Here is a 26,528-nt window from a genome sequence, read left to right as displayed (position 1 = left end):
CTTTGCAACACTTGATATTCTAGTTTCAAGCATGTTTTACTCAATATAGGTCATCACATTTCAGCAACAAGCTGTAATATCTTACTGAGATCATTTAGAACACTTAAAACAAGTAAAACACTCTAACATAAAATCTGCTTACTGAGAAGAATAATCTTATCAGACAGAAAATAAGCAAATATCACCCTTATTTGAGATATGTCATCTGACTTAGATTTCACTTTTTGCAGCGCAGACATGACATCACCTGCAACCCAACAAGAGAAAGTGCCTCCAACCAACTTGGGACGGAACCTAAAACCATGTCAGCCATCATTTGACAAGTGGACGTGTGAGTCAATCAATTGACAAATGTCTATTTCATTAATAAAAGAAGTCCCGCACTCCCTCAAAAAATGGTACATGTACTGTAAATGATAGTTGTTGTTTTTTTGTCATGCTTGAAATAAGAAATTATAACTTTAAAAAAGTAGTTTTATACTTGTGAGTGTTGATGACACAGCTTTGCAACACTTGATATTCTAGTTTCAAGCATGTTTTACTCAATATAGGTCATCACATCTCAGCAACAAGCTGTAATATCTTACTGAGATCATTTAGAACACTTAAAACAAGTAAAACACTCTAACATAAAATCTGCTTAGTGAGAAGAATGATCTTATCAGACAGAAAATAAGCAAATATCACCCTTATTTGAGATATGTCATCTGACTTAGATTTCAGTTTTTGCAGCGCAGACATGACATCACCTGCAACCAACTTGGGACGGAACCTAAAACCATGTCAGCCATCATTTGACAAGTGGACGTGTGAGTCAATCAATTGACAAATGTCTATTTCATTAATAAAAGAAGTCCCGCACTCCCTCAAGAAATGGTACATTTACTGTCAATGATAGTTTTTCATGAATGGAGTGACTCACCACAGGAAGAGCCATCAGAGATAACTCTTTGACTTCTGTCTTGAAGCCGCCAGGAGACAAGTTCCGTATTTGCCGGAACAGAATGTGTTCTCTCCAGGACGCGGAAGGAGAACTCTCCATGATTCCGAGATGATTGTTCACAGTGATGGCTGCAGGAGAGACAACAACAACAACAACAACAACTGCTATAGCAAGTCCTCAGTCAAAGAAGGGAGGACATAGAGAACGTTATCTCACCCGGTCATAGGTCGTAAGGCGGTAGTTGCTAATAAAGTCTTTTCATGAGCCGACTGTGTGCAGTGCAAAGTATTTGCCGCTTGCCAAGATTTAAAATGTTATTTCTAGAAACGACGCCAGTTTTATTAATATTATTCCAATTTTAGCTGTCGTTGACTTCACATCATAATCTTTGTTTTGGCATGAATTGTCTATTTTAGTTGAAACATGTTAAAATTGAGAAAATAGCTACTTAAATATTGTTTTCCCCGCATAGAAAATATTGTTTAAAGATTCTGCAACATCCCAAAGATGCTTGATTTAAAGAATTGTAAGTTGTATAATGATGGTTTTAAGAATATGTCTTAAAAGTCCTGTTTACTTCTAGATATACAAATCCTATTTTAGGGTTAATAAAATTAAATCTGCTGCATGGACAGATTAATTCATTAATGTTTTGTATTTTTTTTTTTCCTATAATCTAAAATGTTGTCAGCTCTTCTTGAAAAGAGAACAGTGGAAAGTAAAATGCTCAACTAAAAACAAATGATCAAAAATGAAAGTTTCAAACAGACTTGTACTTGCCTGTTTTTTGTTTCTACTTTGTCACTATACTTGCTTTATCACTCAGTCAGCTTCCCTAATGATTAACTATGAGATGTATTATTTCTACTGGAGAGGAGTCTACGCCGGATAGTCGAACCTCGGATTCAGGAGGAACAGTGTGGTTTTCGTCCTGGTCGTGGAACTGTGGACCAGCTCTATACTCTCGGCAGGGTCCTTGAGGGTGCATGGGAGTTTGCCCAACCAGTCTACATGTGCTTTAAGGACTGGGATAAGGCATTCGACCGTGTCCCTCGGGAAGTCCTGTGGGGAGTGCTCAGAGAGTACGGGGTATCGGACTGTCTGATTGTGGCAGTCCGCTCCCTGTATGATCAGTGTCAGAGCTTGGTCCGCATTGCCGGCAGTAAGTCGGACACGTTTCCAGTGAGGGTTGGACTCCGCCAAGGCTGCCCTTTGTCACCCATTCTGTTCATAACTTTTATGGACAGAATTTCTAGGCGCAGTCAAGGCGTTGAGGGGATCTGGTTTGGTGGCTGCAGGATTAGGTCTCTGCTTTTTGCAGATGATGTGGTCCTGATGGCTTCATCTGGCCAGGATCTTCAGCTCTCACTGGATCGGTTCGCAGCTGAGTGTGAAGCGACTGGGATGAGAATCAGCACCTCCAAGTCCGAGTCCATGGTTCTCGCCTGGAAAAGGGTGGAGTGCCATCTCCGGGTTGGGGAGGAGATCTTGCCCCAAGTGGAGGAGTTCAAGTACCTCGGAGTCTTGTTCACGAGTGAGGGAAGAGTGGATCGTGAGATCGACAGGCGGATCGGTGCGGCGTCTTCAGTAATGCGGACGCTGTATCGATCCGTTGTGGTGAAGAAGGAGCTGTGCCGGAAGGCAAAGCTCTCAATTTACCGGTCTATCTACGTTCCCATCCTCACCTATGGTCATGAGCTTTGGGTTATGACCGAAAGGACAAGATCACGGGTACAAGCGGCCCAAATGAGTTTCCTCCGCCGGGTGGCGGGGCTCTCCCTTAGAGATAGGGTGAGAAGCTCTGTCATCCGGGGGGAGCTCAAAGTAAAGCCGCTGCTCCTCCACATGGAGAGGAGCCAGATGAGGTGGTTCGGGCATCTGGTTAGGATGCCACCCGAACGCCTCCCTAGGGAGGTGTTTAGGGCATGTCCGACCGGTAGGAGGCCGCGGGGAAGACCCAGGACACGTTGGGAAGACTATGTCTCTCGGCTGGCCTGGGAACGCCTCGGGGTCCCACAGGAAGAGCTGGACGAAGTGGCTGGGGAGAGGGAAGTCTGGGCTTCCCTGCTTAAGCTGCTGCCCCCGCGACCCGACCTCGGATAAGCGGAAGAAGATGGATGGATGGATGGATGTATTATTTCTGTATTGTCCAGGAGGTGGCGCCAGCATACTTTTAAACACATTTTACTACTGTATTATATGTGTGTGCACGTACACATGTACTGTATGTATGTACTGTATGTACCAGTGACGTGCGGTGAGGTTGATGGCTGGTGAGGCACTGACTTCATCACAGTCAGATTTACAAACATATGAACCCTAAAGAGTATCTTATTCACCATTTGATTGGCAGCAGTTAACGGGTTATGTTTCAAAGCTCATACCAGCATTCTTCCCTGCTTGGCACTCAGCATCAAGGCTTGGAATTGGGGGTTAAATCACCAACAATTATTCCCGGGCGCGGCGCCGCTGCTGCCCACTGCTCCCCTCACCTCCCAGGGGGTGATCAAGGGGATGGGTCAAATACAGACGACAAATTTCATTACACCTAGTGTGTGTGTGACAATCATTGGTACTTTAACTTAACTTTAACTTTACACATACAAACTGTAGCACACAAAAAAGCACATTTAATAAAAAAAAAACGTTATTATGGTCTTACCTTTACTTATAAATTAAGTCCATGCGCCGCAACTAAAGCCCTCACTTCAACTTTCCACGTGCAAGATTGAATCTATTTAAAAAAGTGTAACCGAGGGTTTATAAATGTGGCCTATACTGTATGGAACTACAAAATAAACACGGAGGCTCCAGTTTACACGAGGACCACTTTATTTACCTTCTTTCAAAAACTTCCGCTCCACTCCGTGTCATCACTTCCGCTCTTAGCGCCTTCAAAATAAGAGCTCAAGGCATATACTGTATAACAGCGCATAACAGGAACTTAACATCACAAAGAGGAAAGCCCATGAAAATAGGTTACAAAAGTTATTTAATAAGAAGCCAAAAAGTGCAAAAACAATAATGTTTGTGTTGGAGGAGTTGTGAATTAGATACACCTGCAGTCTGCTGGTGTACCTAATGTTGTGGCCCTGCAGTCATTCACAACTCCTCCAACACCAACATTATTGTTTTTGCACTTTTTGGCTTCTTATGAAATAACTTTTTTTAAATAGATTCAATCTTGCACGTGGAAAGTTTAAGTGTGGGCTTTAGTTGATATAACAATTCTAAGGCGGGGGTGCAGGAGGCGGGGCTACTGGAGCCTCAGCCAGTGCGTCTTTTGCAGCCGTTTTATGATCGCTCAGCACAAGAAATACGTTACACACATACAGTTGTTGACAAAATACACTGTACATTATATACCTCAGCTAACTAAACTATGGAAATGTATAATATAATTCATATAGCAATACAGTCTCACTGCACAGCAGGCCAGCAGTTAGCCGAGTCCGGAATCCATGTTGAGGCACTGAGTGACGTGCCTCAACTGGCTGCTGATCACCGCACCGTCTCTTCTCAGTATTTGAACGGCAAATGTGAAAATAATCTAAAACTGGTGAAGTTAAATGGAAAATAACTTTATAGTATAATCACTGGATACATAACAATTTAATTAATTTTTTTCTTTTTACATTTTTTTTCTTTCCATGATGGCAGGTGAGGCTCTGCCTCACCTGCCTCTAGTGACTGCACGTCACTGGTATGTACACATACAATACATAATGTACACATACAATACATAAAAGGAAACTAATATTTTATCTGAGTCTGTAAATTAGTTTGCTTGTTGATGTTTGTTTGGTTTTATATTGTGTAGTTATATTTATATGGTAACTAATATTCTGAGACTGTAAATTGTTTGCTTGTTGATGATTGTTATTTGTTTCTGTATTGTGTAGTTATAATGATATGCTTGTACTTGTAATTGTATTGAGTTTGTGGACCCCAGGAAGACTAGTGGGTTGTTGTGGCAACCAGCTAATGGGGATCCTTAATAAAAAATAAACAAAAATCAAATACACACACACGCAATGCCAGCAGTCCCATCCTTAAGAACTACTTCCTGTGAACTCACCTTTTGATGACTATGGCACTCTACAATAGTGTATTATTGCCGTTTATGAGTTTGCCAAACAGCCAGCCAAGATTTCTTTCTTTAAATAATTTCAAGTCATTTATACATTTTAGGATTGATCTAAAAATACTTTATAAGAACATTTTAGAAGGGTACGTTTATTGCAAAGTCGTAACCCCACACCTCTGATTAGTTTTTCTTCACACAACTAAATGCAGCTTTTAAGTTTTAAAAAGATGATCGTTTGATGTACGGCAAGTATGCAACTTACTACTATGGTATGGCACTTTTTTATCAGAGGCAAAAACACTGCAGTTGTGACACTTCATCAAAATACACTACAGGTAAAAGCCAGTAAATTAGAATATTTTGAAAAACTTGATTTATTTCAGTAATTGCATTCAAAAGGTGTAACTTGTACATTATATTTATTCATTGCACACAGACTGATGCATTCAAATGTTTATTTCATTTAATTTTGATGATTTGAAGTGGCAACAAATGAAAATCCAAAATTCCGTGTGTCACAAAATTAGAATATTACTTAAGGCTAATACAAAAAAGGGATTTTTAGAAATGTTGGCCAACTGAAAAGTATGAAAATGAAAAATATGAGCATGTACAATACTCAATACTTGGTTGGAGCTCAATTACTGCGTTAATGCGGCGTGGCATGGAGTCGATGAGTTTCTGGCACTGCTCAGGTGTTATGAGAGCCCAGGTTGCTCTGATAGTGGCCTTCAACTCTTCTGCGTTTTTGGGTCTGGCATTCTGCATCTTCCTTTTCACAATACCCCACAGATTTTCTATGGGGCTAAGGTCAGGGGAGTTGGCGGGCCAATTTAGAACAGAAATACCATGGTCCGTAAACCAGGCACGGGTAGATTTTGCGCTGTGTGCAGGCGCCAAGTCCTGTTGGAACTTGAAATCTCCATCTCCATAGAGCAGGTCAGCAGCAGGAAGCATGAAGTGCTCTAAAACTTGCTGGTAGACGGCTGCATTGACCCTGGATCTCAGGAAACAGAGTGGACCGACACTAGCAGATGACATGGCACCCCAAACCATCACTGATGGTGGAAACTTTACACTAGACTTCAGGCAACGTAGATCCTGTGCCTCTCCTGTCTTCCTCCAGACTCTGGGACCTCGATTTCCAAAGGAAATGCAAAATTTGCATGGTTGGGTGATGGTTTGGGGTGCCATGTCATCTGCTGGTGTCGGTCCACTCTGTTTCCTGAGATCCAGGGTCAACGCAGCCGTCTACCAGCAAGTTTTAGAGCACTTCATGCTTCCTGCTGCTGACCTGCTCTATGGAGATGGAGATTTCAAGTTCCAACAGGACTTGGCGCCTGCACACAGCGCAAAATCTACCCGTGCCTGGTTTACGGATCATGGTATTTCTGTTCTAAATTGGCCCGCCAACTCCCCTGACCTTAGCCCCATAGAAAATCTGTGGGGTATTGTGAAAAGGAAGATGCAGAATGCCAGACCCAAAAACGCAGAAGAGTTGAAGGCCACTATCAGAGCAACCTGGGCTCTCATAACACCTGAGCAGTGCCAGAAACTCATCGACTCCATGCCACGCCGCATTAACGCAGTAATTGAGCTCCAACCAAGTATTGAGTATTGTACATGCTCATATTTTTCATTTTCATACTTTTCAGTTGGCCAACATTTCTAAAAATCCCTTTTTTGTATTAGCCTTAAGTAATATTCTAATTTTGTGACACACGGAATTTTGGATTTTCATTTGTTGCCACTTCAAATCATCAAAATTAAGTGAAATAAACATTTGAATGCATCAGTCTGTGTGCAATGAATAAATATAATGTACAAGTTACACCTTTTGAATGCAATTACTGAAATAAATCAAGTTTTTCAAAATATTCTAATTTACTGGCTTTTACCTGTATATTGCCAAAAGTATTTGTCCACCTGCCTTTACTCACATATGAACTTAAAGTGCCATCCTATGGAATTGTCCAACATGTTTTGATATCCTGGAGCATTCCAAAGTTCCTTTCACTGAGCCCAACTCCTGAAAAACAACCCCATCATAATTCCTCCTCCACCAAATTCCACACTCGGCACAATGCAGTCGGAAATGTAGCGTTCTCCTGGCAACCTCCAAACCCAGACTGGTCCATCAGATTGCCAGATGGAAAAGTGTGATTCATCAGTCCAGAGAAGGCGTCTCCACTGCTCTAGAGTCCAGTGGTGATGTCCTTTACACCACTGCAGCCCACGCTTTGCATTGGACTTGGTGATGTATGGCTTCGATGCAGCTGCTCGGCCATGGAAACCCATTCCATGAAGCTTTCTGCGTACTGTACGTGGGCTAATTGGAAGGTCACATGAGGTTTGGAGCTCTGTAGCAAGTGACTGTGCAGAAAGTCTTTGACCTCTCTGTCAGTTTACCTGGCCTACCACTTGGTGGCTGAGTTGCTGTTCACTTTTCTTATAATAAAGTTGACTTTGGACTATTTAGGAGCGAAGAAATTTCAGGACTGGATTTGTTGCACAGGTGGCATCCTGTGACAGTTCCACGCTGGAAATCACTGAGAGCGGCCCATTCTTTCACAAATGTTTGTAGAAACAGTCTCCATGCCTAAGTGCTTTAATTTGATACACCGGGCCAAGTGATTAGGACACCTGATTCTCTTCATTTGGATGGGTGGCCAAATACTTTTGGCAATATGGTGTATGTCCATCCATCCATCCATCCATCCATCTTCTTCCGCTTATCCGAGGTCGGGTCGCGGGGGCAGCAGCCTAAGCAGGGAAGCCCAGACTTCCCTCTCCCCAGCCACTTCGTCCAGCTCTTCCTGTGGGACCCCGAGGCGTTCCCAGGCCAGCCGGGAGACATAGTCTTCCCAACGTGTCCTGGGTCTTCCCCGCGGCCTCTTACCGGTCGGACGTGCCCTATACACCTCCCTAGGGAGGCGTTCGGGTGGCATCCTGACCAGATGCCCGAACCACCTCATCTGGCTCCTCTCCATGTGGAGGAGCAGCGGCTTTACTTTGAGCTCCTCCCGGATGACAGAGCTTCTCACCCTATCTCTAAGGGAGAGACCCGCCACCCGGCGGAGGAAACTCATTTCAAGCCGCTTGTACCCGTGATCTTGTCCTTTCGGTCATAACCCAAAGCTCATGACCATAGGTGAGGATGGGAATGTAGATCGACCGGTAAATTGAGAGCTTTGCCTTCCGGCTCAGCTCCTTCTTCACCACAACGGATCGATACAGCGTCCGCATTACTGAAGACGCCGCACCGATCCGCCTGTCCATCTCACCATCCACTCTTTCCTCACTCGTGAACAAGACTCCGAGGTACTTAAACTCCTCCACTTGGGGCAAGATCTCCTCCCCAACCCGGAGATGGCACTCCACCATTTTCCGGGCGAGAACCATGGACTCGGACTTGGAGGTGCTGATTCTCATCCCAGTCGCTTCACACTCAGCTGCGAACCGATCCAGTGAGAGCTGAAGATCCTGGCCAGATGAAGCCATCAGGACCACATCATCTGCAAAAAGCAGAGACCTAATCCCGCAGCCACCAAACCAGATCCCCTCAACGCCTTGACTGCGCCTAGAAATTCTGTCCATAAAAGTTATGAACAGAATGGGTGACAAAGGGCAGCCTTGGCGGAGTCCAACCCTCACTGGGAAACGTGTCCGACTTACTACCGGCAATGCGGACCAAGCTCTGGCACTGATCATACAGGGAGCGGACTGCCACAATCAGACAGTCCGATACCCCATACTCTCTGAGCACTCCCCACAGGACTTCCCGAGGGACACGGTCCAATGCCTTCTCCAAGTCCACAAAGCACATGTAGACTGGTTGGGCAAACTCCCATGCACCCTGGTGTATGTCCATATCTCCTATTTCCCCTGGTCACTGAACACAATGAAAAGTCCTCTGTCGTCCTTAAAGGGCTGAACTGTTGGAATCCGCAAAGTGAAACCAGTCATGACACGCTCGAGCCTTTCTGTGGCAGGCAAGACTGATGCTATCACACAGGAGGTATATTGTGCACCTGTGTAACAGATAGTGAAGGCACCTGATGCACACTGAGCTTTTTGACCTTGTCATTGATTAAGCTTGTGGGTTATTATTGGGTGTGCATCAGCGTCACATTGTAGACCTTAGACCAGGGCTGACAAAACTGCCAGCCAATTTGAGTCATTTAGTTTGGACTTCCCAAAAGTAACACATATTAATGCTGACCTCTTTCAAGCCAACACATTCATTGATGACATGTCCGCAGGGCTAACGAGTTGGCATGAATTATCTCTACTACCTTAGATCCTCACTCGTGTTACGGCTGTACGTTTAAAATCACTCTTTTTGGTCCGTGGCCCATTTGCACATTTTCATTTTGGCACAGTGGAAGCATTTAAGTCCCATCTTAAAACTCATTTGTATACTCTAGCCTTTAAATAGACCCCCCTTTTAGACCAGTTGATCTGCCGTTTCTTTTCTTTTCTCCTCTGCTCCCCTCTTCCTTGTGGAGGGGGGGGGGGGGGGGGGGCACAGGTCCGGTGGCCATGGATGAAGTGCTGGCTGTCCAGAGTCGGGACCCGGGGTGGACCGCTCGCCTGTGCATCGGTTGGGAACATCTCTGCGCTGCTGACCCGTCTCCGCTGGCCCCACTATGGACTGGACTCTTACTATTATGTTGGATCCACTATGGACTGGACTCTCACAATATTATGTTAGATCCACTATGGACTGGACTCTTACTATTATGTTGGATCCACTATGGACTGGACTCTCACTATTATGTTAGATCCACTATGGACTGGACTCTCACTATTATGTTAGATCCACTATGGACTGGACTCTTACTATTATGTTGGATCCACTATGGACTGGACTCTCACTATTATGTTAGATCCACTATGGACTGGACTCTCACTATTATGTTAGATCCACTATGGACTGGACTCTTACTATTATGTTAGATCCACTATGGACTGGACTCTCACTATTATGTTAGATCCACTATGGACTGGACTCTCACTATTATGTTAGATCCACTATGGATTGGACTCTTACTATTATGTTGGATCCACTATGGACTGGACTCTCACAATATTATGTTAGATCCACTATGGACTGGACTCTTACTATTATGTTGGATCCACTATGGACTGGACTCTCACTATTATGTTAGATCCACTATGGACTGGACTCTCACTATTATGTTAGATCCACTATGGATTGGACTCTTACTATTATGTTGGATCCACTATGGACTGGACTCTCCCACTATTATGTTAGATCCACTATGGACTGGACTCTTACTATTATGTTGGATCCACTATGGACTGGACTCTCACAATATTATGTTAGATCCACTATGGACTGGACTCTTACTATTATGTTGGATCCACTATGGACTGGACTCTCACAATATTATGTCAGACCCACTCGACATCCATTGCATTCGGTCTCCCCTAGAGGGGGGGGTTTACCCACATATGCGGTCCTCTCCAAGGTTTCTCATAGTCATTCACATCGACGTCCCACTGGGGTGAGTTTTTCCTTGCCCTTATGTGGGCTTTGTACCGAGGATGTCGTTGTGGCTTGTGCAGCCCTTTGAGACACTTGTGATTTAGGGCTATATAAATAAACATTGATTGATTGATTGATGGTCATTTCGTTATCTATTAATTCTCGTCAACAACCTTTTTTTCCCCTGACAAAAAGAAGATTAGAACAAAACAAGACAAAATGCACGTCGACTGGAACAAGACAAAATTACCATATTTTTTGGACTATAAGGCACATTTAAAATCCTTTGATTTTCTCAAAACTCGACGTAATGTACGTATCAATTCTGGTTGTGCTTACCGACCTTGAAGCTATTTTATTTGGTACATGGTGTTATAAGTGTGACCAGTAGATGGCAGTCTCACATAAGAGATACGTGTAGACTGCAATATGACTCGAGTAAACACCGCCATTTTACATGTTCCATTGAAAATATAGATTAGTAGGACTTTGGTAAGCTATGAAGCCACACCGCTTGATGGATTGTACTGTGCTTCAACATAGGAGTATTATTATGGTGTGTGTATAAAGCAGGGGTCGGCAACCCGCGGCTCTAGAGCCGCATGCGGCTCTTTAGCGCCGCCCTAGTGGCTCTCCGGAGCTTTTTCAAAAATGTATGAAAAATGGAAAAAGATGAGGGTAAAAAAACATCCATCCATCCATCCATCTTCTTCCGCTTATCCGAGGTCGGGTCGCGGGGGCAGCAGCCTAAGCAGGGAAGCCCAGACTTCCCTCTCCCTAGCCACTTCGTCCAGCTCCTCCCGGGGGATCCCGAGGCGTTCCCAGGCCAGCCGGGAGAGATAGTCTTCCCAGCGTGTCCTGGGTCTTCCCCGTGGCCTCCTACCGGTCGGACGTGCCCGAAACACCTCCCTAGGGAGGCGCTCGGGTGGCATCCTGACCAGATGCCCGAACCACCTCATCTGGCTCCTCTCCATGTGGAGGAGCAGCGGCTTTACTTTGAGCTCCCCCCGGATGGCAGAGCTTCTCACCCTATCTCTAAGGGAGAGCCCCGCCACCCGGCGGAGGAAACTCATTTGGGCCGCTTGTACCCGTGATCTTGTCCTTTCGGTCATAACCCAAAGCTCATGACCATAGGTGAGGATGGGAACGTAGATCGACCGGTAAATTGAGAGCTTTGCCTTCCGGCTCAGCTCCTTCTTCACCACAACGGATCGATACAGCGTCCGCATTACTGAAGACGCCGCACCGATCCGCCTGTCGATCTCACGATTCACTCTTCCCTCACTCGTGAACAAGACTCCGAGGTACTTGAACTCCTCCACTTGGGGCAAGATCTCCTCCCCAACCCGGAGATGGCACTCCACCCTTTTCCGGGAGAGAACCATGGACTCGGACTTGGAGGTGCTGATTCTCATCCCAGTCGCTTCACACTCTGCTGCGAACCGATCCAGCGAGAGCTGAAGATCCTGGCCAGATGAAGCCATCAGGACCACATCATCTGCAAAAAGCAGAGACCTAATCCTGCAGCCACCAAACCAGATCCCCTCAACGCCTTGACTGCGCCTAGAAATTCTGTCCATAAAGGTTATGAACAGAATCGGTGACAAAGGGCAGCCTTGGCGGAGTCCAACCCTCACTGGAAACGTGTCCGACTTACTACCGGCAATGCGGACCAAGCTCTGGCACTGATCATACAGGGAGCGGACTGCCACAATCAGACAGTCCAATACCCCATACTCTCTGAGCACTCCCCACAGGACTTCCCGAGGGACACGGTCGAATGCCTTCTCCAAGTCCACAAAACACATGTAGACTGGTTGGGCAAACTCCCATGCACCCTCAAAGACCCTGCCGAGAGTATAGAGCTGGTCCACAGTTCCACGACCAGGACGAAAACCACACTGTTCCTCCTGAATCCGAGGTTCGACTATCCGGCGTAGCCTCCTCTCCAGTACACCTGAATAGACCTTACCGGGAAGGCTGAGGAGTGTGATCCCACGATAGTTAGAGCACACCCTCCGGTTCCCCTTCTTAAAGCGGCTGAAATGAGTTTCCTCCGCCGGGTGGCGGGTCTCTCCCTTAGAGATAGGGTGAGAAGCTCTGCCATCCGGGAGGAGCTCAAAGTAAAGCCGCTGCTCCTCCACATGGAGAGGAGCCAGATGAGGTGGTTCGGGCATCTGGTCAGGATGCCACCCAAACGCCTCCCTAGGGAGGTGTTTAGGGCACGTCCGACCGGTAGGAGGCCACGGGGAAGACCCAGGACACGTTGGGAAGACTATGTCTCCCGGCTGGCCTGGGAACGCCTCGGGGTCCCACAGGAAGAGCTGGACGAAGTGGCTGGGGAGAGGGAAGTCTGGGCTTCCCTGCTTAGGCTGCTGCCCCCGCGACCCGACCTCGGATAAGCGGAAGAAGATGGATGGATGGATGGATGGAATGAAGTCAGTCATTATTAACATACTGAGATGAAGAATATCCTATTTTCAATAAGGTTGAAAGTATTTCTCATAATCTTTCTTCTTTGTACTCTGTAAGCACTATTATTTTGAACAACCTCTTAAAGTGGATCATATCAGTACAATTTTTTACTTCTTTACTTCATCCATTCCATCATTTAATTCCACATACTGATATGCTAAAAGTTCTAAGTGTTGTACGTGCATATAAATGCTTTAAATTATTTTTTCCTCTAAGGTTCTATTTCTCCTCTTTAGTTGAGAAGAATTGTTGTACATTCTTTGGTAGCAGGTTATAGTTTGCTTTGTACATCATTTTAGCTCTTTGCAATTTTACCAAATCATCGAACTTTAATATTTCTGACTTAATAAATAAAGTGTTTGTGTGTTCTCTATATCCAACATTATGTATTATTCTAACTGATCTTGTTTGTAACACGGTTAGCGAATGTAGCGCACATTTGTAGTTATTTCCCCATATTTCTGCACAATAACTCAGATATGGTAACACTAGCGAGCAGTAGAGAATATGTAGTGATTTTTGGCCCAGGACATATTTTGCTTTATTCATTATTGAAATGTTTTTTGCCACCTTATGTTGTATGTTTTGTATATGAGATTTCCAGTTCATTTGATCATCTATTAATACTCCCGAAAATCTAGTTTCTTTTACCCTTTCTATGTCTACTCCGTCTATTTGTATTTGTGTATGATGCTCTTTTCTACTATTACCAAATAGCATTATTTTAGTTTTACTGAGATTCAAAGATAGTCTGTTTTTGTCAAAGCATCTTTTTAATTTGTTATTATTTGTATTATCTTCTGTGTGCTCTCTCCTGAACAGAAAGCAGTTGTGTCGTCCGCAAATAAAAACAACTTTAAGTCCTTCGTAACCTTACAAATGTCGTTTATATAAAGATTGAACAATCTTGGTCCCAGTATTGATCCCTGGGGTACACAACAGGATATATCTAGCTGTGTTGACATACAGGTAAAAGCCAGTAAATTAGAATATTTTGAAAAACTTGATTTATTTCAGTAATTGCATTCAAAAGGTGTAACTTGCACATTATATTTATTCATTGCACACAGACTGATGCATTCAAATGTTTATTTCATTTAATTTTGATGATTTGAAGTGGCAACAAATGAAAATCCAAAATTCCGTGTGTCACAAAATTAGAATATTACTTAAGGCTAATACAAAAAAGGGATTTTTAGAAATGTTGGCCAACTGAAAAGTATGAAAATGAAAAATATGAGCATGTACAATACTCAATACTTGGTTGGAGCTCCTTTTGCCTCAATTACTGCGTTAATGCGGCGTGGCATGGAGTCGATGAGTTTCTGGCACTGCTCAGGTGTTATGAGAGCCCAGGTTGTTCTGATAGTGGCCTTCAACTCTTCTGCGTTTTGGGGTCTGGCATTCTGCATCTTCCTTTTCACAATACCCCACAGATTTTCTATGGGGCTAAGGTCAGGGGAGTTGGCGGGCCAATTTAGAAGAGAAATACCATGGTCCGTAAACCAGGCACGGGTAGATTTTGCGCTGTGTGCAGGCGCCAAGTCCTGTTGGAACTTGAAATCTCCATCTCCATAGAGCAGGTCAGCAGCAGGAAGCATGAAGTGCTCTAAAACTTGTTGGTAGACGGCTGCGTTGACCCTGGATCTCAGGAAACAGAGTGGACCGACACCAGCAGATGACATGGCACCCCAAACCATCACTGATGGTGGAAACTTTACACTAGACTTCAGGCAACGTGGATCCTGTGCCTCTCCTGTCTTCCTCCAGACTCTGGGACCTCGATTTCCAAAGGAAATGCAAAATTTGCATGGTTGGGTGATGGTTTGGGGTGCCATGTCATCTGCTGGTGTCGGTCCACTCTGTTTCCTGAGATCCAGGGTCAACGCAGCCGTCTACCAGCAAGTTTTAGAGCACTTCATGCTTCCTGCTGCTGACCTGCTCTATGGAGATGGAGATTTCAAGTTCCAACAGGACTTGGCGCCTGCACACAGCGCAAAATCTACCCGTGCCTGGTTTACGGACCACGGTATTTCTGTTCTAAATTGGCCCGCCAACTCCCCTGACCTTAGCCCCATAGAAAATCTGTGGGGTATTGTGAAAAGGAAGATGCAGAATGCCAGACCCAAAAACGCAGAAGAGTTGAAGGCCACTATCAGAGCAACCTGGGCTCTCATAACACCTGAGCAGTGCCAGAAACTCATCGACTCCATGCCACGCCGCATTAACGCAGTAATTGAGGCAAAAGGAGCTCCAACCAAGTATTGAGTATTGTACATGCTCATATTTTTCATTTTCATACTTTTCACTTGGCCAACATTTCTAAAAATCCCTTTTTTGTATTAGCCTTAAGTAATATTCTAATTTTGTGACACACGGAATTTTGGATTTTCATTTGTTGCCACTTCAAATCATCAAAATTGAATGAAATAAACATTTGAATGCATCAGTCTGTGTGCAATGAATAAATATAATGTACAAGTTACACCTTTTGAATGCAATTACTGAAATAAATCAAGTTTTTCAAAATATTCTAATTTACTGGCTTTTACCTGTATTTTCACCCATCTTCACATATTGCTTCCTGTTGGTTAAATAACTTCTTACCCAATTCAATACCAAACCTCTGATGCCATATTGTTCTAATTTTCGTATTAAAATATCATGATTAATTGTGTCAAATGCTTTTGTTAAGTCCGTGAATACTGCGGCCGCACATTCTTTACCATCTATTGCATTGGTAATTTCCTCTGTTATTTTGGTTAATGCTATTGATGTTGAGACCATTCACCATTGAAGTTAAAAAGTGGCTTTGAAGCAATCAGAGTTGCTCACACGGTCACTAAAGTGGACACTATGATTGACATGTCAACTTCATGTGTATTATTTGTATCCATGAGAGCATTTTGTTGTAAACTGTGAGGTGTGTGTGTTTAAATCATGCTTGTGTTTTTACAAATGATGCCAGAAGTGAACAATAGCATGTATTGTCTGTGTGATGATGTAAAGGAGAAGTGTGGTTGTAATGTACAGTATGAGTACGTGCTATAGTATAATGGTATTGTTAGAATTTGATTGCATGTTTTTGTATATCTTTAATTTAGGTAGCCAGGGACTGCAGATGAAAACCAGCTATGTAGCTATAATCTGCTACAGAACATATCTGTCTTTGATCTTAATGTCTCTGTGCATTGTCCCTTCAAATAAAGACTCAAATAAATCAATATCTCCTAAAAATTCAATCTCTAATGCTAATAATCTCTTTTAACTGTGCGGATCTGATAAAATGCACTTGTGACAAACTGCCTGACAACATATGCGTGTAGATTATTTTCAACATTCACAATTATTTCTGATATGTTCAGCCGCATCTATTGTCGAGGCGGCTGATTGGAGCTGTGGCCGCGAGGTCGTTGGTGCCTGTCGTGGCGGTAATCCTAGAACCCGTTGGTGGACACCGGCGGTGAGGGATGCCGTCAAGCTGAAGAAGGAGTCCTATCGGGTTCTTTTGGCTCATAGGACTCCGGAGGCAGCGGACAGGTACCGACAGGCCAAGCGGTGTGCGGCTTCAGCGGTCGCAAAGGCAAAAACTCGGACGTGGGAGGAGTTCAAGGAAGCCATGGAAAACGACTCCCGGACGGCTTCGAAGCGATTCTGGACCACCATCCGCCGCCTCAGGAAGGGGAAGCAGTGCACTGTCGACACCGTGTATGGTGCTGATGGTGTTCTGCTAACCTCGACTGCGGATGTTGTGGATCGGTGGAGGGAATACTTCGAAGACCTCCTCAATCCCACCAACACGTCTTCCTATGAGGAAGCAGTGCCTGGGGAATCTGTGGTGGGCTCTCCTATTTCTGGGGCTGAGGTTGCTGAGGTAGTTAAAAAGCTCCTCGGTGGCAAGGCCCCGGGGGTGGATGAGATCTGCCCGGAGTTCCTTAAGGCTCTGAATGCTGTGGGGCTGTCTTGGTTGACAAGACTCTGCAGTATCGCGTGGACATCGGGGGCGGTACCTCTGGATTGGCAGACCGGGGTGGTGGTTCCTCTCTTTAAGAAGGGGAACCGGAGGGTGTGTTCCAACTATCGTGGGAACACACTCCTCAGCCTTCCCGGTAAGGTCTATTCAGGTGTACTGGAGAGGAGGCTACGCCGGATAGTCGAACCTCGGATTCAGGAGGAACAATGTGGTTTTCGTCCTGGTCGTGGAACTGTGGACCAGCTCTATACTCTCGGCAGGGTCCTTGAGGGTGCATGGGAGTTTGCCCAACCAGTCTACATGTGCTTTGTGACTTGGAGAAGGCATTCGACCGTGTCCCTCGGGAGGTCCTGTGGGGAGTGCTCAGAGAGTATGGGGTATCGGACTGTCTGATTGTGGCTGTCCGCTCCCTGTACAATCAGTGTCAGAGCTTGGTCCGCATTGCCGGCAGTAAGTCGGACACGTTTCCAGTGAGGGTTGGACTCCGCCAAGGCTGCCCTTTGTCACCCATTCTGTTCATAACTTTTATGGACAGAATTTCTAGGCGCAGTCAAGGCGTTGAGGGGATCCGGTTTGGTGGCTGCAGGATTAGGTCTCTGCTTTTTGCGGATGATGTGGTCCTGATGGCTTCATCTGGCCAGGATCTTCAGCTCTCGCTGGATCGGTTCGCAGCCGAGTGTGAAGCGACTGGGATGAGAATCAGCACCTCCAAGTCCGAGTCCATGGTTCTCGCCCGGAAAAGGGTGGAGTGCCATCTCCGGGTTGGGGAGGAGACCCTGCCCCAAGTGGAGGAGTTCAAGTACCTAGGAGTCTTGTTCACGAGTGGGGGAAGAGTGGATTGTGAGATCGACAGGCGGATCGGTGCGGCATCTTCAGTAATGCGGACGCTGTATCGATCCTTTGTGGTGAAGAAGGAGCTGAGCCGGAAGGCAAAGCTCTCGATTTACCGGTCGATCTACGTTCCCATCCTCACCTATGGTCATGAGCTTTGGGTCATGACCGAAAGGACAAGATCACGGGTACAAGCGGCCCAAATGAGTTTCCTCCGCCGAGTGGCGGGGCTCTCCCTTAGAGATAGGGTGAGAAGCTCTGTCATCCGGGGGGAGCTCAAAGTAAAGCCACTGCTCCTCCACATGGAGAGGAGCCAGATGAGGTGGTTCGGGCATCTGGTCAGGATGCCACCCGAACGCCTCCCTAGGGAGGTGTTTAGGGCACGTCCGACCGGTAGGAGGCCACGGGGAAGACCCAGGACACGTTGGGAAGACTATGTTTAGAAAACCTATGCTAGAAAATGTGTCCAAGAGCAGCAGATTAGAAGTCTAATTCAACAAATTATACAATATCAAATGAATCAAACCATCATTTATCATGATGAACACACTTTATCAGTATCAGAATAATGTTTATTGCCAAGAATATGTACAATGCAAATAAGAAATGCATTTATTACAAAAGTAGTCTTGCAAAAAATATATACAATCAAATTTAAAAAAAAAAATACAGCAGTTCAGACGGACTTGATTGTAAATGATCAGATACAGCGCTGATTTAACACTTGTTTCCACCTCATGTGCTTTACCCCATTGATCAAATGAAGCACCCAATTCCCTTACAGAGGTCACATAAAGGGATAAAGATAGCGTTTTTATTTGTTATATTGTTATATGTACAAAAGTTACATTTTATCTTCATACACAATACATTTCCCCTACTCATGAGCAAGGCGGACATTACCGTATTTTCCGCACTATTAGCCGCACCTAAAAACCACAAATTTACTCAAAAGCTGACAGTGCGGCTTATAACCCGGTGCGCTTTATATATGGATTAATATTAAGATTCATTTTCATAAAGTTTAGGTCTCGCAACTACGGTAAACAGCCGCCATCTTTTTTCCCCGTAGAACAGGAAGCGCTTCTTCTTCTACGGCAAGCAACCACCCGCCCCCGTAGAACAAGAAGAAGCGCGCGGATATTACGTTTCATTTCCTTTGTGTGTTTACATCTGTAAAGACCACAAAATGGCTCCTACTAAGCGACAGGTTTCCGGTTCATGAAAAGACGCAATCTCTCCATCCGCACACGGACTACTATTTCACAGCAACTGCCTAAAGACTTTCAAGAAAAGCTGGCTACTTTCCGTGCATATTGTAAAAACAAGATAGCTGAAAAAAAGATCCGGCCAGAGAACATTATCAACATGGACGAGGTTCCACTGACTTTTGATATTCCTGTGAACCGCACTGTGGATACAACGGGAGCACGTACGGTGAATATTCGCACCACAGGGAATGAGAAGTCATCCTTCACTGTGGTTCTAGCTCGCCATGCTAATGGCCAGAAACTTCCACCCATGGTGATATTCAAAAGGAAGACCTTGCCAAAAGAGACCTTTCCAGCCGGCGTCATCATAAAAGCTAACTCGAAGGGATGGATGGATGAAGAAAAGATGAGCGAGTGGTTAAGGTAAGTTTAAGTTTACGCGAAGAGGCCGGGTGGCTTTTTTCACGCAGCTCCGTCCATGTTGATATACGACTCCATGCGCGCCCACATCACGCTGGTTTTTAATATATTATTAAAGTTTGACTGACCTATCTGACTGTTTTTTTGACATTCCTTTAGCGCAGTTAGATGCGGCTTATAACACGGGGCGGCTTATAGGTGGACAAAGTTTTGAAATATGCCGTTCATTGAAGGCGCGGCTTATAACCCAGGGCGGCATATGGTGCGGAAAATACGGTAATCATGTGGATCTGGATTCCATTTGCAGTAAAACGATGCATAATATAAAATGCATGAGCCTGAGGAGCCTTTTAAGGTTTTATACGTAAATATATTATTAGTTATCATGACTTAAATAGTTGCATTGAACACAGTATAATTATTGCTGGCATCTCAAATATTGTTATTGCGGTTCAAAACCTCACCAGCAGGCATCTTAAAGGGGAACATTATCACCAGACCTATGTAAGCGTCAATATATACCTTGATGTTGCAGAAAAAAGACCATATATTTTTTTGACCGATTTCCGAACTCTAAATGGGTGAATTTTGGCGAATTAAACGCCTTTCTATTATTCGCTCTCAGTGCGCCATTTTCTCAACCACCGAGTCAAATCAGCTCTGTTATTTTCCTTTTTTTCGACTGTTTTCCGTACCTTGGAGACATCATGCCTCGTCGGTGTGTTGTCGGAGGGTGTAACAACACCAACAGGGACGGATTCAACTTGCACCAGTGGCCCAAAGATGCCAAAGTGGCAAGAAATTGGCCGTTTGTTCCGCACACTTTACCCACGAAAGCTATGCTACGACAGAGATGGCAAGAATGTGTGGATATCCTGCGACACTCAAAGCAGATGCATTTCCAACCATAAAGTCAAAGAAATCTGCCGCCAGACCCCCATTGAATCTGCCGGAGTGTGTGAGCAATTCAGGGACAAAGGACCTCGCTAGCACGGCAAGCAATGGCGGCAGTTTGTTCCCGCAGACGAGCGAGCTAAACCCCCTATCGACCCTAGCTTCCCTGGCCTGCTGACATCAACTACAAAACTGGACAGATCAGCTTTTAGGAAAAGAGAGCGGATGAGGGTATGTCTACAGAATATATTAATTGATGAAAACTGGGCTGTCTGCACTCTCAAAGTGCATGTTGTTGCCAAATGTATTTCATATGCTGTAAACCTAGTTCATAGTTGTTAGTTTCCTTTAATGCCAAACAAACACATACCAATCGTTGGTTAGAAGGCGATCGCCGAATTCGTCCTCGCTTTCTCCCGTGTCGCTGGCTGTCGTGTCCTTTTCCTCGGTTTTGCTTAGTTCAAACCGATATGGCTCAATAGCTTCAGTTTCTTCTTCAATTTGGTTTTCGCTACCTGCCTCCACACTACAACCATCCGTTTCAATACATGCGTAATCTGTTGAATCGCTTAAGCCGCTGAAATCCGAGTCTGAATCCGAGCTAATGTCGCTATAGCTTGCTGTTCTTTCCGCCATGTTTGTTTGTGTTGGCTTCACTATGTGACGTCACAGGAAAATGTACGGGTGTATATAACGATGGTTAAAATCAGGCACTTTGAAGCTTTTTTTAGGGATATTGCGTGATGCGTGACTCTGCAGCATCGCGTGGACATCGGGGGCGGTACCTCTGGATTGGCAGACCGGGGTGGTGGTTCCTCTCTTTAAAAAGGGGAACCGGAGGGTGTGTTCTAACTATCGTGGGATCACACTCCTCAGCCTTCCCGGTAAGGTCTATTCAGGTGTACTGGAGAGGAGGCTACGCCGGATAGTCGAACCTCGGATTCAGGAGGAACAGTGTGGTTTTCGTCCTGGTCGTGGAACTGTGGACCAGCTCTATACTCTCGGCAGGGTCCTTGAGGGTGCATGGGAGTTTGCCCAACCAGTCTACATGTGCTTTGTGGACTTGGAGAAGGCATTCGACCGTGTCCCTCGGGAAGTCCTGTGGGGAGTGCTCAGAGAGTACGGGGTATCGGACTGTCTGATTGTGGCGGTCTGCTCCCTGTATGCTCAGTGCCAGAGCTTGGTTCGCATTGCCGGCAGTAAGTCGGACACGTTTCCAGTGAGGGTTGGACTCCGCCAAGGCTGCCCTTTGTCACCCATTCTGTTCATAACTTTTATGGACAGAATTTCTAGACGCAGTCAAGGCGTTGAGGGGATCCGGTTTGGTGGCTGCAGGATTAGGTCTCTGCTTTTTGCAGATGATGTGGTCCTGATGGCTTCATCTGGCCAGGATCTTCAGCTCTCACTGGATCGGTTCGCAGCTGAGTGTGAAGCGACTGGGATGAGAATCAGTACCTCCAAGTCCGAGTCCATGGTTCTCGCCCGGAAAAGGGTGGAGTGCCATCTCCGGGTTGGGGAGGAGATCTTGCCCCAAGTGGAGGAGTTCAAGTACCTCGGAGTCTTGTTCACGAGTGAGGGAAGAGTGGATCGTGAGATCGACAGGCGGATCGGTGCGGCGTCTTCAGTAATGCGGACGCTGTATCGATCCGTTGTGGTGAAGAAGGAGCTGAGCCGGAAGGCAAAGCTCTCAATTTACCGGTCGATCTACGTTCCCATCCTCACCTATGGTCATGAGCTTTGGGTTATGACCGAAAGGACAAGATCACGGGTACAAGCGGCCGAAATGAGTTTCCTCCGCCGGGTGGCGGGGCTCTCCCTTAGAGATAGGGTGAGAAGCTCTGTCATCCGGGGGGAGCTCAAAGTAAAGCCGCTGCTCCTCCACATCGAGAGGAGCCAGATGAGGTGGTTCGGGCATCTGGTCAGGATGCCACCCGAGCGCCTCCCTAAGGAGGTGTTTAGGGCACGTCCGACCGGTAGGAGGCCACGGGGAAGACCCAGGACACGTTGGGAAGACTATGTCTCCCGGCTGGCCTGGGAACGCCTCGGGATCCCCCGGGAGGAGCTGGACGAAGTGGCTGGGGAGAGGGAAGTCTGGGCTTCCCTGCTTAGGCTGCTGCCCCCGCGACCCGACCTCGGATAAGCGGAAGAAGATGGATGGATGGATGGATATTGCGTGATGGGTAAAATTTTGAAAAAAACTTGGAAAAATATAATAAGCCACTGGGAACTGATTTTTAATGGTTTTAACCCTTCTGAAATTGTGATAATGTTCCCCTTTAAGAGCGGGCTACAGTGGTTTGGTCTTACTGTTCTTCATTTCTTTCATACTGATCTCATTGTTAATATCTGGGACAGAAGAACTCATCACTCGTCTAGACAGGTCTAATTATTTTTCTTGTAATCAGACCATAGTGTATACTAGTGATGGGTCCGGCAACACCGATGCATCGGCGCATGCGTCGAGCTCATAGAGCAAAACCCTGTGTCGGTTTTAGAAAGTCACGTGACCGATCATGAGCTGTTTTGGTCACGTGACCGATACGCCAACTGTGTCGCACTGACGCCTCCTCTGTGCCCTGTGAGCGGCTCTTTTCTACAGCCGGTGAAATAATAACTAAGAGAAATCGTCTAAAATGTAATACGTCGGAAAAACTTTTTTTTTTTTTTTTTTTATAAAAATGTGTAAAAAAATTAAATTAAAACAATTCCCAGTCCACAATCATCCACAACACGTTCTCTTAGATTTCCATGTTATGATACATGTTCACATTATTTATTGACTCTATCTAAAAAAGATACAAATATATTTTTATTTAAATGAAGATATGAAATAATCCTAAATGACTTGGTTTATATTATTGTATATACTAGGGCAGGGGTCACCAACGCGGTGCCCGCGGTCACCAGGTAGCCCGTAAGGACCAGATCAGTCGCCCGCTGGCCTGTTCTAAAAATAGCTCAAAGAGCAGCACTTACCAGTGAGCTGCCTCTATTTTTTAAATTGTATTTATTTACTAGCAAGCTGGTCTCGCTTTGCTCCACATTTTTAATTCTAAAAGAGACAAAACTCAAATAGAATTTGAAAATCCACGAAAATATTTTAAAGACTTGGTCTTCACTTGGAATAAGCGGTAGAAAATGGATGGATGGATGGGTCTTCACTTGTTTAAATAAATTCATTTATTTTTTTACTTTGCTTATTACTTTTAAAAATACAATTTTAGAGAAAAAAATACAACCTTAAAAATGATTTTAGGATTTTTAAACAAATATACCTTTTTACCTTTTAAATTTCTTCCTCTTCTTTCCTGACAATTTAAATCAATGTTCAAGTAAATTTTTATTTTTTTTATTGTAAAGAATAATAAATATTTTAGCTTCTGGTTTTTTGACGGAGAATATTTGTGAAATATTTCTTCAAACTTACTATGATTAAAATTCAAAAAAATTATTCTGGCAAATCTAGAAAATCTGTAGAATCAAATTTAAATCTTATTTCAAAGTATTTTGAATTTCTCTTAAAATTGTTGTTCTGGAAAATCTAGAAGAAATACTGATTTGTCTTTGCTAGAAATATAGCTTGGTCCAATTTGTTAAATATTCTAACAAAGTGCAGATTGGATTTTAACCAATTTAAAAACATGTCATCAAAATTCTAAAATGTATCTTAATCAGGAAAAATTACTAATGATGTTCCATAAATTCTTTTTAAAAAAATTTTCAAAAAGATTCAAATGAGCTAGTTTTTCTCTTCTTTTTGTCGGTTGAATTTTGAATTTTAAAGAGTCGAAATTGAAGATAAACTATGTTTCAAAATTGTATTTTAATTTTTTTCGTGTTTTCTCCTCTTTTAAACCGTTCAATTAAGTGTTTTTTTCATCATTTATTCTCTACAAAAAACCTTCCGTAAAAGGAAAAAAAAATGTACGACGGAATGACAGACAGAAATACCCATTTTTTTTATATACCGTATTTTCCGCACTATAAGGCGCACCGGATTATAAGGCGCACCTTCAATGAATGGCCTATTTTAAAACTTTGTTCATATATAAGACGCACCACATTATAAGGCGCATAGAATAGACTGTAGAGTAGAGGCTGGGGTTACTTTATGCATCCCGTAGTTGCGAGACCTGTTGTGGCTCAATATTGGTCCATATATAAGGCGCACTGGATTATAAGGCGCACTGTCAGCTTTCGAGAAAATTGGAGGTTTTTAGGTGCGCCTTATAGTGCGGAAAATACGGTATATACATTTATTTATTTAGCTATTCTTGTTTAAATCACACTTACGTGTAACTTACAAATGACAATATATTTATTTATTTAAGTGTGTATCAAACTGGTAGCCCTTCGCATTAATCAGTACCCAAGAAGTAGTTTTTGGTTTCAAAAAGGTTGGTGACCCCTGTACTAGGGCATCAAATCAGTGTCAGTTGAGTCGGTCCATAGGTTGCCTGTAGGGATTTTTAATGTCCAGCAGATGTCAGTATTTAGTGACACAGTATCGACACAGTATCAATACAGTTTTGCAATGTGTCGAAACGCTTCATGACGCCTCATCAACCCATCACTAGTGTCACCTTCTGGACAGTCCAAACATGTCAGGTGAAGATTCCATCTAATATACCCAAAATATGGTCTGATTGCAAGAACATTTAAAAAAATACATGAAGAAGAAGACACAAAGAACCTTTTTGAGCAAGGTCTAATTCACATCATGATCTTCTTGGTTTGCTGGCATATAAATAAAGCAGTACTGGTTTTTACTTACATGTGGTGGAAGCTCACCTTCACAAATGTTTGGGGCGGAGCCAGCAGGTATTTCCTGGCTTTGTGGGGTTGATGATGTCACCACTGACCACATCAGACCATACCAACTCACACAGGGGGTTTAGTTTGTTTTCTATTTAGTTCATCTTATGTTAGGTCAGAGAAAAATGAGGATTACACTGCAAAAAAGTCAAGTGTTCAAAAACAAGAAAGAAAAAATACAAAAATGAGGGGTATTTTATTCGAACTCAGCAAAATTATCTGCCAATAGAACAAGAAAATTTGGCTTGTCAAGATTTTCCAAAACAAGTAAAAGTAAAGCTGCAAGCAGCGTTGTTCGGGCCCGCGTATTTGGCAGGTGCTAGTCCTAAGTGTCGCAATACTTTTGTCTACTTTTAGTCTGAAGTGTCCCAAGACTTTTGTCTAGTGTACCTACCTTGTCTGCATTGTGTGGCCACGCTGGTGCTTCCTGCTTTTAAGCAGCCATCTTAAAAAAACATTAGCGCAGCAGCATCAGCGCAGCGGGTCTTTGAAGGGTCATAAAATCAAAACCGGAGCAGGTATTAAAAAACTGTTCTGTTATTTTATACACAAGGGTTTAATCTCTCTCCTGTGTTAGTTTGAAGCCGAAACGACAAACGCGCTCAGAGGAGATAGATTTTGAAGGAAGGTGACCGGTTTTTACAAAAAAATTGTTTTGAAGGGGGAATAGCAAAGTTCCTGTTGATTTTTGCTGGGGGTTGTCAATTTATGAGTAAGACCTACATAGAGGTTTTTGTTTCATGTCTCTCCGACCTTCCCAGTGGGAGTTACAGGCAGTTTTGTCAGTTTTTTCATCCGAGGAGCAGTTTTTTGTGCGTTTTATTCAAAAATTGCTGTAGAGCGCAATTTTTGAATTTGGGGTTAAGTTTTTTTATTAGATCACACTTTTTGCCAGTCCTGATGTGTGTGTTCAGTTTGGTGAGTTTTGAAGCATGTTAAAGGGGTCAAATTACAGCGCAAAGAGGCAAAAGTGACTGTTTTTAGTACTTTTTTGTCTTGAAGGGGGAATTGCCAACTTCCTGTTGATTTTAGCCCGAGGATGTACAATTATGAGAACTAGGTCTAAGTCAGACCTACATAGAGGAATTTGTTTCATGTCTCTCCGACCTTCCTAGTGGGAGTTACAGGCAGTCTAGTTTTTTTTTTTCTAGGGGGCGCTAGAGCGCAATTTTGATATTTGAGGTTCGGTTTTTTCATTAAAAGACAATTTTCGCAGGTCCTGATGTGTGGGTCAAACATGGTGAGTTTTGAAGCATGTTAAGTGGGTCAAATTAGTGCTCAAAGAGGCGGCGGAAGAAGAAAGAAAGAAAGAAAGAAAGAATAATAAAACCTTAGAAATACAATAGGTCCTTATGTCCCATTGCGGG

General features: G+C 44.2%; 1 protein-coding gene across 1 annotated transcript in view; it reads right to left on the bottom strand.

Annotated features, from left to right (window-relative positions):
* Nucleotides 1–26,528, bottom strand: part of slc47a3 (solute carrier family 47 member 3) — a 66,729-nt gene that overhangs the window by 35,334 nt on the left and 4,867 nt on the right. Inside the window, exon 2 of the mRNA XM_061973218.1 lies at nucleotides 923–1,071. Within this exon, the coding sequence (XP_061829202.1) occupies nucleotides 923–1,042 (120 nt within the window). The 5' untranslated portion in view covers nucleotides 1,043–1,071. The remainder of the gene's footprint in view (nucleotides 1–922; nucleotides 1,072–26,528) is intronic.

Source organism: Nerophis lumbriciformis, linkage group LG17 (assembly GCF_033978685.3).
Source record: "Nerophis lumbriciformis linkage group LG17, RoL_Nlum_v2.1, whole genome shotgun sequence".
In the NCBI taxonomy this organism is placed as follows: domain Eukaryota; kingdom Metazoa; phylum Chordata; class Actinopteri; order Syngnathiformes; family Syngnathidae; genus Nerophis; species Nerophis lumbriciformis.
The sequence above is the reverse complement of the archived record's forward strand: the minus strand, read 5'-3'. Positions and strand labels throughout refer to the sequence as shown.